Genomic DNA, 16,968 nt, shown 5'->3' on the forward strand with positions numbered 1-16,968 from the left:
TAAATTCAGTCTCATTTTATTTTTATCAATTTTGTTATCTTATCTTAATTTTCTTGGCTCCGGTTCAAGCCACGCTGTTACTTGATCGCCCGTCTTTTGGTTCGTCAAAAAATACGGATAAACATCTTAAAAATATCAGCGGAAGGAGTAGATAACAAGAATTTCTTTTTAAGAAGCAAGCTCTATAACATTTTTCACAGTAAATTTCAAAGTTATTTTGAGAGGAGGACTGAATTAGAAATCAAAAAGCATGTTGTTGTTGGCATGACGGCCTTTAGTAATTAGTACACAAGATGTTACCAACAACGAACATATCTTTACTTGGAACCACCAAGTCGATTAAGCTATCACTTGTTTCCCTTGATATTTTATTGAACAAAGAAACGCCGGTAAAATATAACCTACAAACAGCTTAAAAGTATTGGTTTTGCTATAAATATAAACGAATTTTGAGCGCTGGCCTTTGAAGAAAATTTGTCGAGACGGCTTGTAGCCAAAATATAGCGCTGACTGTAGACGATAAGTTTTCCATTAAAATAGTTATCGATTGTTTGAATGTGTACAAGTATCATCTGTGTTGGATTAGGAGAGAGTGGAGTTTAATTTAGGATTTGAATGACCTTATAGACAATCTGTAACAAATTTTAGAGTTAAATATTCTGCCCGAATCCAAGAGTTTACTCCTCTTTAGCAAGGGGGAGATCTTACAAAGATTCAGTTTTGGAAACGTGAGTGCGCCATTTTGACTTTTTTTTCGGTTTCATGCCTAGAGGTCATTAGTTGTGACAAGCCGGGATTCTTCGGATCCCAAATCGGTTCGGCATGGAGACTCCCCGCAGAGGTAGGGTAAGTAAGTACTTCCCTTCTGGGAGCTGCGGGCTGGTTTCGAACAATCCTTTGACTTCATTTAGTTACTGAAAGAAATATCGGCAAATAATTGAACAACGACTCCTTTTCTTAAAGATACTATATGCTGTGTTAAGAATGATAGGTGCAAAAATTAATAACAATTTTAATTCAACAACTGGGGAAAAGAATCTCACACGTAATCTGCAACATTCTGATCTGTGTTCAATGTTTCACCAACCATTCTGGGAAACGTGCAGCTCCGATATTACCCTCGGATGTCATAATGAACAAGAACCAATCCTCCCTCGAGCTTGCCAATGAAATCAACAGACCTTTGTAGATGCAAGGGACCAAATTTTAATCACAGAGCGCGCGAGAGGACGAAATTCTTCATCCCGAACCATACAATGATTTTAAAGTAAATCGATGTTTACATTGAGACTGGGCCCTCCATTCAAATCTGCCAAATATTTTCGATGTAATTTAGCCATAAGATGTCGAGCACAAACTAACTCGCTTTTAGCACCCGATACAAGAAAGCCAAATAAAGGCAACATTAGAATACTTCAAGACATTTAGTTCTCTTAGTTCTCTCTATTCTCGAAAGTGAGAAAGATAGCTGAGTCTTCCAAATTTTTTCAGTTGAAAATTTTGTGGTTATTCACTGTCTAAAAATCTATCAAACGTGGCCATTTCTCGTTTAATTTCAGCGGCGAGGACTGAAAAGACACAATTTTTCTCCACAGCGGCAATTAATCAGACGCCATTAATCTGCATAGTAAGTGTGGGAAAGGAAACAATTTCCCACCAGTAAATACGACAATCTTGTGTCACTCTTTGTCAGTGTTATTTATCTCTGTGGTAAAGAGTGCTTATGTATGATTGGAAGTTAAATATTCTGGTACTTAGCCCACGTTAAGTTGAAATATCCTGCGACATTTTCGAGTCTGTTGTCAGCTTTTGTCGCTCGTTACATGACTGCAACCAGACAACTTTCATAAATAAAATAAACTGAATTATAATTTGGCATTCTAATGGAACATAATCGGTAAATTGACCATCTATCTGTCCTAGTAAGATTACACTTATCACAACACCTGCCTCGGTCGAGATGAATTACTTATTTAGAGTGAGCCTTTATTCCGCATCCGGGTCTTTCTTTCTGTGTGTACGTCGCAACGGAGGAGTTTTGTCCTGATGAAATGTCATCAATGGTCATCTATGACATCAGATCCATAGTGGAAAACGTAAGCTGAAGGATTTAACGTTTGTTCATATTTATAACCGATTTTATCCTCGCCTACCTCTGACATGTTTAGTTGCTAATAGGCTCCCGTTGCCGGAATGAGTTCATTGATTACAAATGTACTCGACATGTGGCTGTTTTACCGGTCGACTCTGTTAGATCTTCCGCTAAATATAAAGCCTTTCAAAAAGTTATGTGTAGCACCGATCATAACCGCCATTTGTTAACGCTTCCTTTTTTTGTTTGAACGCTTATTTAGGCTCGATTACCAGCCGCTGTTGGGGAAAAGAGCGCGCTGCTCCTCTCCTCTCGGGGAGGAAAGCAGATCGGACTCGGTTAAGAGAGCGGCGGAAATCGAGCCAAACTTTAATTCTGCTCTATGATTTTCATATCCGTTCATTTACCAATAGATATTTCTTACAACAACCACTTTTATAATAATCACAAATTTTTAAATGCTACCTACCAGCACCTGCAAACTAGTGTCGGAAGGAGTTCCCCCTATTGCCCACTTTACGAGGTGGTTCCGTCCTTAAAGCCGGAGTACCTTTAGTCAGGCTGGAGGCACATAAAAGAGTACGAGGTTTTCTCACGAGTTGAGAAAACGAAAAGGATAGGGCGGGAAAAACTGTCATTTCTGTTCTACGCAAAAGGAGCCTTTTAAATATCGCGAGCAAACGCATCCAGACAGCTCATACATCTAAGTATTTTTTTAAAAAGTTTAGACAAGTGAAATATTTGTTAAAATTAAAGGGATGTTGTATATCTCGGCTGTGGTACCATTTTATGAAGGGACCTATGGACTCCTGATGAAGGGTTTCTGTAGAAACTTGTGTATGAATTTAAGGAAAGCGTGGACTTCGGGACGGAGTCCCCACGTATTAAAATTTGTTGAGTAATGTCCCCCCCCCCCCCCACCTTCTCTAATCTAACTTGTGGATCCTTCAGACTTTGTTTGTCAAGTCTGTTAATGGCTTGCGTAGCTGTTGGGTTTTAGCGTTCGAATCAGTACATGTTTGGACGCGAGGAGAATGAGTAGTATTTGCAGCTGAAACACTTACGCGTGAGTCTTACGCGTGATGATTAAGGCTGCCCCGGGTTCCCCCACCCCCAGCGTTTAATTCGCCGGTGCCCATTATTTGTACACCTGGGTGTAGAGAGGCTCTGTCAGAGTAAAGTGTCTTGCTCAAGAACACAACACAATGTCCCCGGCCAGGGCTCAAACCCGCACCGCTCGATCCGGAGGCGACCTCGCCTCCCACGCCTGGAAGAAGAGAAATGCCACAAACAATCATAAAGTAATCAGACTCCGCGAAGAATGACTTGAAAGAGGAAATGTTTCTAGACAGTTTTTGAGGCGTTTTTGTTCCTGTCAAAATCTATTCCCAGCGACTATGAAAAGGCCGAACTTTGTCAAGCTTCGTGCACTTCCAGGCTACAACTGTGAAACGAGAAACAGACAAGTGACTGACACAAGTTTCGAAAAAACATTTTCAGTGTCATTTATACCTCTATTAAGACTGTCATTGAAAAGTTCCACTCAGGTTGTTTTTTACTTGAAATTTATTTCGAGATTTTTCTCGACCTGAGCTCGAACAAAATAACGAAAAGATAGAGTAACAACAATTTAGTTCTAAAATGGCTAGATAACATGCTGGAGGTTTGATAAGAACATCGCTCGCATTGCTTGCATGAAAACACTTGCATATTATCTGAGGAAACTGACTCATAACAATGCAAAATTACACTGAAAGCTAAGAACAGTGGCGGATCTAGTGGAGGGAACCGGGGGCCCCCCCCCCCCCCCTTATTTTGGGTGAAAAAAAAAGAAATGACTGAAGGAAGAAGAGCCGGCAGGGCGAGTAAAACTAAACCGGGCCCTCCCCTTAGCTCAAAGTCTGGATCCGCCACTGAAGAAGAAAGCTGTGCCCTCTGTCAACGAATTCTCGCCGCTAAGCTGCTCTTTTGTATTAGCTGAAAGGAGAACTATGATCTTGAATAGAACATTATAAATCTTTAAAGTCCTTGAGACCTGAGTTGTGTCGGTAAACAGCGAAGCAATTTAAATGCAAAACGTGGCATCAAATCTTACAGAATTTGACAAAAGAAAAATCTTTAGGATTTGTTTTGAAGGGACCCTGAAAATATATCTATTAACATTTACTAAACACAACAAAAGCGACTGCATCGGAAAATTTGCATTTCGGGCAATATGCTTTCCTTCAAAAAAACAAACAGTAATCGTATAATGAGTTCGTTTTATCTTTCAAACAAAACTCCCACGCTTAGCGCGAGTGAAATAATTAAAGGCGAAAAACGTGGTTCGATGAAAATGTGTGTCTGCGAACGGCGCAAAAGAAAAGCAATAGTAAAGTAACACGGATGTACAGCGCCTCCTGACCCTACATACACGAAAACTGACACGGCGGCAGTTCAAATGTAGTTTGGCATGCAGTTAAACTGTTTTTGCGTCATTTGTTAACGACTTGTGACAGCGCGAAATTAAATCGTCCGAGCTGAGGTAAGCTCCTGTGAGATATCTTGTTTATTTTCTGTAAAAACGAACGCAAAATGTTATATTTTTATCGCAAAAAACTGTAAGCTTAATAATCTTTACGCTAAGCCTTAAGGCGAATGAGAAAATTCATTTCCTAGGATATTAATCTAGCGAGACTGCTGAAAAATACACTCAGTTTAAGGTGTAAATATTTCATTTTAAGAAACCAATCTCTAATGTTATTGCTAAACAAGATTCTAAACCGAGTTGCTGATTATTTTTTGACTGAAGCCTTGTTTTGCTAGCGTTTCTGAGTGACGTATGTAGCTTTCTTTTTACGAGGAATGAAATATTCCGAATCGATATTGCTAATTTTCTCTACCCCCCTGGTCTTAAAGTTCTTTTTGAAGGAACCCTGTTTCCAGTTTCTTTACATTGTAATCGACTTGTACGAGAGTTTGCTGCTTATATACGTCTAAAACATTTTAATGGTATGATTTAGTTATTATTGTTTATATTATATCGTCTACAAAGCACTTTCTCTGAGGATATGTTAAACTGACTTGAAATCTGCAGGTAGCACTGACCACACGAATACTAAAATCTGTTCCAATTCGAAAACATTTGTAACAACTGACCAACTTACTTCTTGTTGCACTGTGCTCATAATATATTGCAATAATAATATTTCGCTCTGTTCTTTTGCAAGGAAGAATCATTTCCGCTGTGGAGATAAACAGCGAAACCGAAGAAAATTGCTCGATTTAACCTGCCACTTCCAATTACCATGAAAGAGGCTGCGAACGTAACCTGGAACATCTCCACAGACAATTCGCCCGATGCAGGACATCTAGGAGAGAGGGACTTTGCCCTTATTAGCGCGTATGTTTGCATAGTGGGCGTTCTTGGCTTTATAGGAAACTTGTGGGTGATAGTTGCGTTCTGCCGTTACAAAAACCTACGGACGTCAACAAACATTTTCATCGTTCACCTCGCTGGATGTGATTTGTTCTTAGCGTTCATGGATCTGATGTTCTCGTTTCCTTCTTCCGTCGAACATCGCTGGCTATTCGGAAAAGTAGCGTGCGAGATTTTCGGCTTCGTGTACCATTTTTTGAACGCCATGTCTTTAAATACATTAGCGGTGATCTCGCTTGATCGCTTCTGGGTAATCACGAAGCCCTCGTTTGGCGCGAAAATAACCGTGAAGCGAGCGGTATTCTGCGTGATCCTAACTTACTTTTACACATTGCTTTTCACGCTGCCGATCATACTGGGTTGGATTGGCTTCCACGAGGAGATATACTTTACAGGGTGCTATTTAAATTTTGAGGAGGGTGACATGAGAACTTTCATCTATTCCTTAGTAATGGCGGTGTTTTTATTTTTCGTTCCGTTTGTAATCATGATCTACTGTTACTGCTCTATTTTTGTGTCGGTTCGCAAGCGGGGGAAGAGAAATACTCGCCTGAAACGAAACCAAAAAGGAAACTGTAAATTTGCTTTGCCACATTGGCGCACTGCGCGAATGATCATAGTGGTAATATTTGTCTTCCTGCTATGTTGGTCTCCTCACGTGATCGTATCATTGTGTGTTTCGTTTGGACTGAAAATTTCCATCTTGGTTCAAGAGGTTACACTGCTTTTCGCCAAGTCTGGGGTTATATACAACCCTTTCATATACGCTGTACTGAATCATCGCTTTAGAAACGCCTTTCTTGGTATGATGTGTCAGAAAAAAGAGGAAAATGGCGCCCTGGATTGCAGCCGGACGCCAGTCGTCAGCGGAGGACTAGGCTCGAGTTTTCGGATCTCCCGCGCAAGCATTTCCGCCAAAACATTGTCCGAGCGTTTTTCCGAAAAGGAGTTAGATCTGGGTTCTACAGCGGATCAGTGTAGACTAAAACGAATTTGTTATTACAAAGGAAGAATGAACCTTCCTAACCTAGCGGAGCTACAATACGCTCAAAATGAAACATTGGACGGAGAGGGTTTAGAAGTCAACAAAAGAGAGGTGCAGATAGTTCAGCTCGAGCAACTTCCCATCCAGAATAGCGGGGAGAACGTGCGGAAAATACCGAGAAAAGGGCACTCCATTCACTAGTAGACAGAGATAAATACCATGTTATTAATGCCTAACAAGAAAAACCGCTCAAGATGTAGGCCGCGTTCACACTATGCCGAACTGAAGAAATTTGAAAACGGTGTTTTGACTCTGAAAATGCATCAAATGTTTTCCGTTCACACTACGCCGGAGAAATCTGAAAGCCCAACAATCAGTGGTCATTTTGAATTTGTGTTTGAGAAAAACTTGGACAGGAAAATCATGGGATTATAATGAGTTCATCGTTTTCAAAAAGCACCGTTTTCAAAATGTTTTCTGCCCACACGAAAACGCAAAGCCAGCGTTTTCAAATTCCTCCGGTTTGAAGAGCGTTTTCGAAAAGTTCCGTTTTCGTGACGGATTAGTGTGGACGGTAGGCCTAACCGTAGAAAATAAAGCTGCGCTTTTAAATTTCTCTAGCGTAGTGAACAGAGCCTTAATTAAGCATCGATCCGCAAAGGGGGAGAATGTGACAATGCGGAATGAGGGACTAAAGAAAGCGTGGGTGAACAAATGATAACAGATGAAAACTGATAAAAGCTTGGCAATTGTCAGACATCTGCCATTATAATTGTACTAAACGCCTTAATGTGTTTTGTATTAAATTACTTTTTGAGAGGCTGTTGTCTTTTGAGTCATTAAGTTTTTTTATGTTCTCCAGGGCTCGTAGTCACTTTTTGAAGTAGTCATTATTGCGCTCTTTCGGGTAAAAATAAAAACAAAAAAGAAGTCCTGTACGTGTCAAGCCTAAAAACAAATGTCTTGATGTAACATCTAATTCTCAGATCTAGATATTGAAAGAGTTAGGACATGCAGAGAGGAGAATCTATATTTAGAACTTGGGAATAAACTTGGTGACTGATATTCATAACACTAGTGTTCTATAAAGCAAGCTGCAGCTTGCGCGCGGATAGAGCGAGGGCGTGTTTTCACTGGGCCGCGTCCACGAATCAAGTGGCAGTCAAGGTCTGGTCTTCCAAATGCTGATTTCGTATCCGATGACTGCGTTTCTGTTAACAGCCTTGTGCCTTTTTTAGAAATACATGCAAGAGTAGGAAAAAAGAATCTACATCTCTTTTTACGCCACCACTTCCCTTTAATCTGCTTTACGCATCAGAACTGAGCTGTCCTGTTAAGAGCGAGAGGGAACCGTTTCAAAAAGTTTAATTTTAAAAGTCTAGTGTCGTTACCAAAGCCGATGAGCAATTTGATGATTTTCGCAATTCTCATCACCAAGCTGCTTGACATTGCATTGATCTTGTAAAGAGAAATAAGATAATGATCAGCTCTGAAAGTTTGAAGCAATAACTCTGTTCACAAGACTGGCAAAATCCTCTCAATAATCCTCAAACTTAAAGAAACGAACCCAGCTTTATCACAGGGCTATCGTTTCTTGTTGGGTAACCTGATCGTGTCTCATACATCAAACAGGTGCTAAGTACATACATCCGGCTGACATAGCCTAAGAAGTTAAAACGCATATTGGCCATCAACACATGCACTTGTGGTGTTAAAATCTGCTTCCATTTTAAATTTGAATTCGATTTGAAGTTAAGAACTGACCTGACACTAATGGATGGCAAAAGCATTAAATTCTCCATTAACCTTGCAACTTTAGAAAGGTCTTTAAGCTTCTCATTATTATTACAGCTCAAATTGGTCATCTTATCTTAAAATCCGCGTGATCTCAGGCAAAAGCCGAGAGTACTGTGCGAGAGAGGTTCATAATGAATGATAGGGTGTAGAAAGCAAATTAAAAGGTAGCATTTTTGTCTGTGGAATTCCATGTCTTAAAAGTCTCAAGCCTTTGATGATCAATGACATTGAAATCTACTGGCAAAAAAGGGTATTGAAACAAACTGATGGATTCCTTGACGGTCAACAATTTAAGCTACCCACGTGAAATCTTATTTAATCTAGTTATCATATATTTGACAGTAACCTTTCCTGCTTTGATAAATGGCAGCCCCTCTCCCACCCCCCACCCCCAAAAGAAAGGTCATTAAAACTATCGAGCCTGAAAATTTGATACAACTGCAGCTAAAGTTTCAGCTACAGCTGAAAATTTGATACAGCTAGAAGTCTACACAATAAATATAGCATGCGTAGCAGACGTTAATGTTTCGAAAAAAGCAAGTAAAGGGATCGAAAATGCCTATGCTAGTGAGTACGAAAAATAAGGAGCAGTGAGAGGGAATTTTTCTTCACCTCACTCACCCCCTCCCCATTTCTCCCCAGTTTTTGCTCACCCCAGGCGCGCTCCTTCGCGCCCCTGCTTACGCGCTCGCTGATCTCTCCGCCTAGAAAAGGAAAGGAAACGGCTGCTGCGCAGGCTACAATAAATGTAAACAAAATACTCTTGCCACATTCGCTCCGTTAATTCTCTCAAGAGTTTAACGACTGAAAGAAAAAGTGATGGGGTGGATCGCACAGACATTTCATTGGTCTCTGACAATAGCTTTCCGTTTAGTTATTGCTAGTTTTGGCCGTTTTTATACTAAAGACGCATTATCCGTCTGGACGAACTTGGACAAACATTTTTTAGTTCATCTGGTTATACGTCTCTAGTATAAAGACGGGCATGAGACGTTTTATACGTCTAGACGAAATATCCTTCGTGTCGCGTCGTTCAAGACGCATTACGAAGAATGTGGTGTTTTATCAAGACAATTTGGTTCGTTGCCTGATCTTTTTATTGGTGTTCTTAGCAACAGGCTTCTCTTTGTGTGGGTAGCGGCTCGTCTCCAGGTTTCGACCGGGAAACCATAAGCTGCAAGGAACCGCATACGATAAACGCAGCCAAGGTAGGATCTACGAGAGAGTCACGTGATTCAAGTTCCTCCCTTAGCATAAGGGAGTTTAAACCACGACGGCGACGGCGAGGACAACGTCAATTAAATAGTGAATTTATATTTTAATTACGAACCTCACGATACTGTAAAGTCATTTGCTTCGTTTATCACTGTTAAAACTATCAGGAAACTGAATCTGTGATACACGTACGGGATAAATTTAAAATAAAAATGTGAAAAAATTGCCGCTGTTATTTAGGTTTCCCAGAAATCCAGAATTTCACGCTTCCGTTTTGCAGAGGACGGCAAAGAAATGTACCAAGAATTATAATGCACGTGCTCGTCCATTGTTCTACTCGTTAAACCTTTTGTTTAGCGACGTTTCCGTTCATGTTGCCGTCATGGTTTTCTTCAACTCCTTATTGAAAGGCGAAGCACACGTCTCTCCTCCACCCCGCCCCCTCCCCCCCAGCACCCTCCATTCCAGCCCCCCACCCTCCGCACCTCTCTAAGTGTTCGCGTGACATTTTTTATTTTTGCGTCTTTTTTTGCATCTCGCTGGAAAACGCAAAGGGCTGAGTTGTTTACACATTCAAGTCATATTGACGTCATGTGACAATCTGTCTTTGAATATCATCCTTTTTTTAAAAAAAATTATGAAATACATTTTTCAAGTTTCTAGTTCGAATTATATCGTATTTCCGAGAAAGTGTTCTAAAAGCACGTTTGAAAACTTTCTCTTAATTTGCTTCAAAATTTAGTTTTAAAATAAACCTTTAAAAGCAGTGGTAACGCAAACGAAAGCTTGACTTGAAATCAACCTAGAGCAGAATAAGTTCAGTAACCTCTAAACTGCTAACTAGCTCCTGTAATTAACTAGCTCCTTTTATGTAAACAATTCAGGATAGAAGATTATGTTTGCCCATCTCACAATAAATCCGCTAAAAAGTTTCAAGTAAAAAAAGCTATGTACATTAGTTGGGACAAGCTTGCTTTAAATCAGCTAATTATGTACATGAAAAAATTACTCGATTCTGATTGAGAAAAGCCTACTTTAAATCAGCTAATTATATACATGAAAAAATTATTCGATTCTGATTGGCTGAGAGCAGTGCAGTTCAAGTGTAACACCAATGCAAATTACACTTCGTAATTCTGGATTATGATTGGCCAATGATATCACGTAACATGATAACGAAAATATAGTGCGGAAACATTAAAAAAAGTTTTCTCGAATGAGAAAAAAGGCTTCAAGAAAGATCTGTCGGCACTTACTCCACGCGAATTTTTTCATGTTTATATTATTAATAAGCGCCTCGTGCAATTTCAGCTTTTTGAAAAACTCACTCATAGAAATAAATTCCAAATTGAACTCGTATGATTACCTATACAAATTCACCACGTTAATTTCTCTCTCATTTTAATTTTTTCTGCACGTTTCTTCTGCATTGCCTTTTCAGTTCTTTTGTTTTCAATCTACGTGTTTTATTCGTGTTATGTAAGTTTCTTTGGTCACTCTAGGAAACAACTATTGTACAAAACAGTTGTATATTAACTTGTATATTAAAATTCACTCCAGTTGTAACTAACGACGACAGACGCTACTCAACTCCAGTTGTAACTGACAATGGTTGTAACTGACAATGACAGACGTTACTGTCGAAACATGTATTTAAAACTGAAAAGCGTCGTCCATTTTTTAAAATCCAAAGTGATGTTAATAGGTTAAATCAAAGCATTTCAAAATCTCAGGATTGTTTAAAAATGCAAAATCTGAAATAAAAGACTTGAAAATTTCATTTTCTAATTACCTCGTGCAACGTCTGATTTTCTGACGTAGTTACGGATATCCGGTGTTTTACTTTCCAAAGCGAACCGGATAGTAAAGTTCATTTCATGTAAGAAATACAAGCGTGGTCTTCTTGCTTTTGAGAAATTCCGCTTTTGCCCTCTTCATAGCTCCTGGCTTCGTGTTTTTCGCTGTTTAAAGACTTTTCTCTTTTTCTTAGCACGTTTCATGACCTGAAGACCATAAGCAGTGATAGATATGATGGAAGAGGGAATTCAGGATTCGAGAACCGAAACTGCGAAATCGGGTGTAGACAAGAAAATGCTAATGTATCCCTTGTATTAGGAGCTCAAGGGTGAAGCCGCTTCGCGCAAAAAGTTGACGCGCTATGAGGATTATGTCACCTTCTTTTATTACAGAACCTTTTGAAAAAATGTTAGATTTTATAGCAACCTTTATTTTTGTTTAAAAATTAAAGTTCGAGAAAAGTAACCCTCTGAAGAAATTATGAAACTTATAAGGCGACACACGCGTCTCACTCCCCCTATCACCCCACCTCCTCGCCATTCCAGCCCCCTCCCTGCCACCCCTCAGTCTAAGTGTTCGCGTGATATTTTTGCTTCTTACGTCTTTTTCCGCATCTCATTCCAAATGTAGTAAAAGAAACGAAACACTGTGGCTGGCTTCTTTACACCTTCAAGTCATATTGATGTCTTTTGACAATCTGTCTTTGAATGTCCTAAAATAGCTAGATCATGAAATGAAATACTTTTTGCAAAAAGAGTTTCTAGTTCGAATTATATCGTATTTCCGAGAAAGTGTTCTAAAAACACGTTTAAAAACTTGCGTTTTATTTCCCTCAAAATGTATTTTTAAAATAAATCTTTTAATAGCAATGGTAACGCAAACCAAAGATTGACTTGAAATTAACCTAGAACAGAATAGGTTCAGTAGTCTAGTCTCTAAACCGCTAACCTGCTCCTTTTATGTAAACAATTCAGGATGGAAAATTATGTTTACCCATCTCACAATAAATTCGTCACAAACTTTCAAGTAAAAATTAAAGACGCTATGTACACAATTGGGAGAAGTCTGCTTTAAATCAGCAAATTTATCATGCCGTAATTTCTCTCTTTGAATTTAATTTCTTTCTCCACGTTTTTCCCGCAATTCCCTTTTGTCCTTTTGTTTTTAATCTACGAGTTTTAAAATGTTATGCAAGATAGTCTAGGTAACAGCTATTGTACAAAACTTGTTTATTAACTTGTATATTCAAATTCACTCCAGTTGTAACTGACAATGAAAGACGCTACTGTCGAAACAAGTATTTAAAACTGAAAAGCGTTGTCCAATTTTTAAAATCCAAAACGATATCAGTAGGTTAAAACAAAGCACTAAAAAAGTTTCAGGGTTTTTTTAAGTGTTGAATCTGAAATGAAAAACTTGAAAATTTCATTTCCTAATTACCTCGTTCAACGTCTGATTTTTTGACGTAGTAACGGATATCCGCTGTTTTACTTTCCAAAGCGAACCTGATAGTAAAGTTCACTTCATGCAAGAAATACAAGCCTGGTCTTCTTGCTTTTGAAAAATTTCGCTTTTGTCTTCTTTTTAGCTTCTGGCTTCGACTTTTTTTCGCTGATTAAGGACTTTTCTCTTCTTTCTTAGCACTTTTCATGACCACAAAACCATGAGCAGTGATAGATATGATGGAAGAGTGAACTGATGCGAGAACCGAAACTGCAAAATCGGGTGTAAACAAGAAAATGCTAATGTAGCCCTTGTATTAGCAGCTTAAAGGTGAAGCCGCTTCGCGCAAAAAGTTGACGCGCTATGAGGATTGTGACACCCTCTTTTATTACAAAACATTTTGAAAAAAATGTTAGATTTTATAGCAACCTTTAATTTTGTTAAAATTCGAGAAAATTAGCCCTCTTAAGAAATTGTGAAATTTAAAAGACGAGACACGCCTTCTACTCCTCCTCCCCCCACTCCCTCCTCGTCATTCCAGCCCCCCCACCATGCCACCCCTAAGTCTAAGTGTTCGCGTGATATTTTTGCTTCTTACGTCTTTCTCCGCATCTCATTCGAAAGGTAGTCAGAGAATCGAAACACTGTGGCTGGCTTGTTTACACCTTCAAGTCATATTGATGTCATATGACAATCTGTCTTTGAATATCCTGAAATACCTGGATTATAAAATGAAACACCTTTTGCAAAACGGCAGTTTCTAGTTCGAATTATATCGTATTTCCAAAAAGTGTTCTAAATAATCCTATACATATAACTTAACCCAGTTCCATATGCTCATGCTTGCAGTTCAAAACATTTATCTATATAGTATTATTCCTCAAGCAGAGTGCAGATCTTTTGTGCAGGGGCCAAGTGTATCTGCATTGTGTGTATCTTACTGGTAGCCAACAGTACTTGATATATTTGTTCTGTTACGTATAGAGTTGACTGATTGGGAACATTTGTGCAGGGCCCAACTGTTTCCTGAAAGGTGCAACTTATCTTAGAATGATTTTATTTGACAATGTCTGGATCAAACCATGTGTGCAGGGGTCACTTGGTTCATTCAGAGCTGTTGTGCACGGGCTAACAGTGCAACATACATTTCTTTGGTGTTAAGTTATCTAGCTGCCTGATCGGGAACTTTAGTGCAGGGGCCAATCGTTTCCTAAAAGGTACAACAAACCTTGAGACTAACCTGGATATTTTGAATGTTGGAAGGCAGGTTACCAATTTGTACATCAGACCTTGTGTGCAAGGTCCACCTGGTTTAATAACTTAAGACAGTTTCAGTTACTAGAAGATAGTTCCTGCAGAGCTTTTGCCCTGTTATATAGTTGCCTCATCGGGAACATTTGTGCAGAGGCCAATTGTTTTCCTAAAAGTTGCAACTAACTTTTAGCACAACTTAAATGTTTTGCGCCACGGTTAACAAGTTAACAGTTGTAGATCAAACCATGTGTGCCGGGGCTACTTGGTTAGATGCAATAATCATGTTTCAGTTGTTATTGGTTGGTTATTGTTAGGGAACTTGGTGCACTGTGCATTGCTTTGGCTTTGGGTGGGGCGGCCCTGTCTCGTTAATGCGTTCAGGGCTTTGGTGTGTTTGCACTCACCTTTGCTGGAAAAAGGTACTCATTTCCAGTTCTATTGTAATTTGAGATGATCTTACAATAAACGACCACTTAACTGAGTGGCCAAATTATGGCAAAGATTTGTGTCAGTTAATTTCTCTTCCCAGCAAACCGAGCTTAGCCTTAGCAATGCACATTGTGAAATACAATCCATAGTGACGGAGCAAGGGGCATAAATACTCTTTTTACAAGAAGACAGTTTCTAGTTCGAATTATATCGTATTTCCAAGAAAGCGTGCTAAAGACACGCTTGAAAACTTGCTCTCATGATATTTACCTCAATGTATTTTTTAAAATAAACCTTCTAAAAGATATGGTAACGCAAACGAAAGCTTGATTTGAAATTACCCTAGAGCAGAATAAGTTCAGCAGTCTCTAAACTGCTAACTAGCTCCTTTTATGTAAACAATTTAGGATGGAAAATAATGTTTGCTCATCACACAATAAATCCGCCACAAAGCTTCAAGTAAAAATTAAAGAAGCTGTGTACATTAATTTTAAATCGTCAATTCATCAGGCTAATTTCTCTCTATCTTCTCTCTAATTTCTCTCTCTTATCTTAAATTTTTCTGCACGTTTTTTTCTGCATTTCCCTTTTGTTCTTTTGTTTCCAATCTACGTGTTTTATTCGTGTTGTGTAAGTTACTCTAGGCAAGAGCGATTGTACAAAACTGGTATATTAACTTGTATATTCAACTTCACTCCAGCTGTAACTGACAATGACAGACGTTACTGTCGAAACATGTATTTAAAACTGAAAAGCGTCGTCCATTTTTTAAAATCCAAAATGATATTAATAGGTTAAATCAAAGCATTTCAAAATTTCAGGTTTTTTCGAGAAATGTAAAATCTGAAATGAGAAACTTGAAAATTTCAGTTTCTAATTACCCCGTTCGACGTCTGATTTTTTGACGTAGTTACGGATATCCGGTGTTTTACTTTCCAAAGCGAACCTGATAGTAAAATTCACTTCATGCCAGAATTACAAGCCTGGTCTTCTTGCCTTTGAGAAATTCCGCTTTTGTAATCTTCTTAGCTCCTGGCTTCGTTTTTTTTCCCGGTTTAAAGACTTTTCTCTTTTTTTTTTTAGCACCTTTCATGACCTGAAGACCATAAGCAGTGACAGATATGATGGAAGAGGGAATTCAGGATTCGAGAACCGAAACAGCGAAATCGGGTGTAAACAAGAAAATGTTAATGTAGCCCTTGTATTAGGAGCTCAAGGACAAAGCTGCTTCGCGCAGAAAATCGACGCGCTATGAGAATTATGACACCTTTTTTTTTATTAACTTTTATTTAAAAAATCTTTTGAAAAATGTTAGATTTCATAGCAACCTTTATTTTTGTTTAAAAAATTAAAATTCGATAAAAAAAAAAAACCTCTGAAGAAATTGTGCAACTTAAGGTTACTGTAGACCTTCGAGGGCCTATCTGTTCAACTTTATCTGAATTTTACAAAAAAAAATTACTTTAAAAACTTAAAACGCGAACGAGTTATCTACGAAAACGCAAATTTTCAAAACGAGTCAATAAACTTCAAACTGTGATAAGCCAATTAAAATGTGTCAACCCTTGAGTTGAGCAGTAATATTTTCGCGGCAACTGATCGATCTCATCCGCGGAGTCGTATTTCGCATTTTTTGTTTATCCCTTACATCTTGCAATTTCTCCACAGAAATCTCCGCTTTTGTTGATTGTTTTCGTCTCTTAAGTGATTTTGCACGGTCTTCGCGGTCCCACATTTGAACGTAAGCGTAGATCGCAAGCGAATGTTTCGTCGATTCCCTGCTCTGGCTTCTTCTGGCACGGAAGTTGCAATTGATTGCCGCGGAATCAGACCGGCGAATTTAATCGCTTATATCTGACAAGGCAGCTTCTCCAAACGCTCCTTTCCTCCGCTTCGAAGAATGTTTTTCCATATTCTAGCAAAACAAACAGGCCGATGAATTATGCGTTTAGGTTTTTTTAAAAATGTGTAAATATCCGCACTCGACTCGGCTCGCTGAGTAGGCGTTACATATCTTCGCTACACAGTGCTGACAAGCCCCAAGAAGGGCGAAACAGCTGTCCACTGTTGCGATCCTACTTTATCGGTTCTTGTCATGTTGGTGTCTCGAAACGTTTTTCACGTAGTATCAGCCTTGCAGTCTACTGTTTGTCTTCGCTGAGTAGGCCTGTTCAAGGCTATTCCACTATCATTCCTCTTTTTCCCTTTTCCTTCTTTACCATTAATCTGCTGATTCGGTTTATAAGCTGCTGAATGCTTCACGGCAGACCTCGCTACTCCCGATGTAAGATAGAAAGATATACTGTAAATATAAACATTGTACATTCATTCCCGGGAAGCGTTACTATAAACGGCTGGGGAGTTCAAAGCTGCGTTTCATTGGTTGGCGGCATGGCCGCGTTGACAACCGCTTCAGTGAGGTGCGAAAAATGTGAATTTCTTTCGAGGCCGAAACCTCAAAGTTTATTTTTGCGTGAATTACCTTTATTTAAATGAATTAATAGGGTATGTAGATTTATCGGATTTTAACGAAACTTG

General features: G+C 39.0%; 1 protein-coding gene across 1 annotated transcript; it reads left to right on the top strand.

Annotated features, from left to right (window-relative positions):
- The first annotated feature begins 4,254 nt into the window (after positions 1-4,254).
- LOC145495048 (visual pigment-like receptor peropsin) lies at positions 4,255-8,302 on the top strand. Its single transcript, XM_081474625.1, has one exon. It carries the CDS (start codon positions 5,380-5,382, stop codon positions 6,694-6,696), a length of 1,317 nt encoding a protein of 438 aa, XP_081330751.1. The 5' UTR covers positions 4,255-5,379; the 3' UTR covers positions 6,697-8,302.
- Positions 8,303-16,968: the final 8,666 nt, after the last annotated feature.

Source organism: Orbicella franksi, chromosome 8, assembly GCF_964199315.1.
Source record: "Orbicella franksi chromosome 8, jaOrbFran1.1, whole genome shotgun sequence".
Lineage (NCBI taxonomy): Eukaryota > Metazoa > Cnidaria > Anthozoa > Scleractinia > Merulinidae > Orbicella > Orbicella franksi.

Excerpts from the sequence above, each read along its gene's own strand:
- LOC145495048 (XM_081474625.1), top strand. The coding sequence starts at position 5,380 with ATGAAAGAGGCTGCGAACGTAACCTGGAACATCTCCACAGACAATTCG.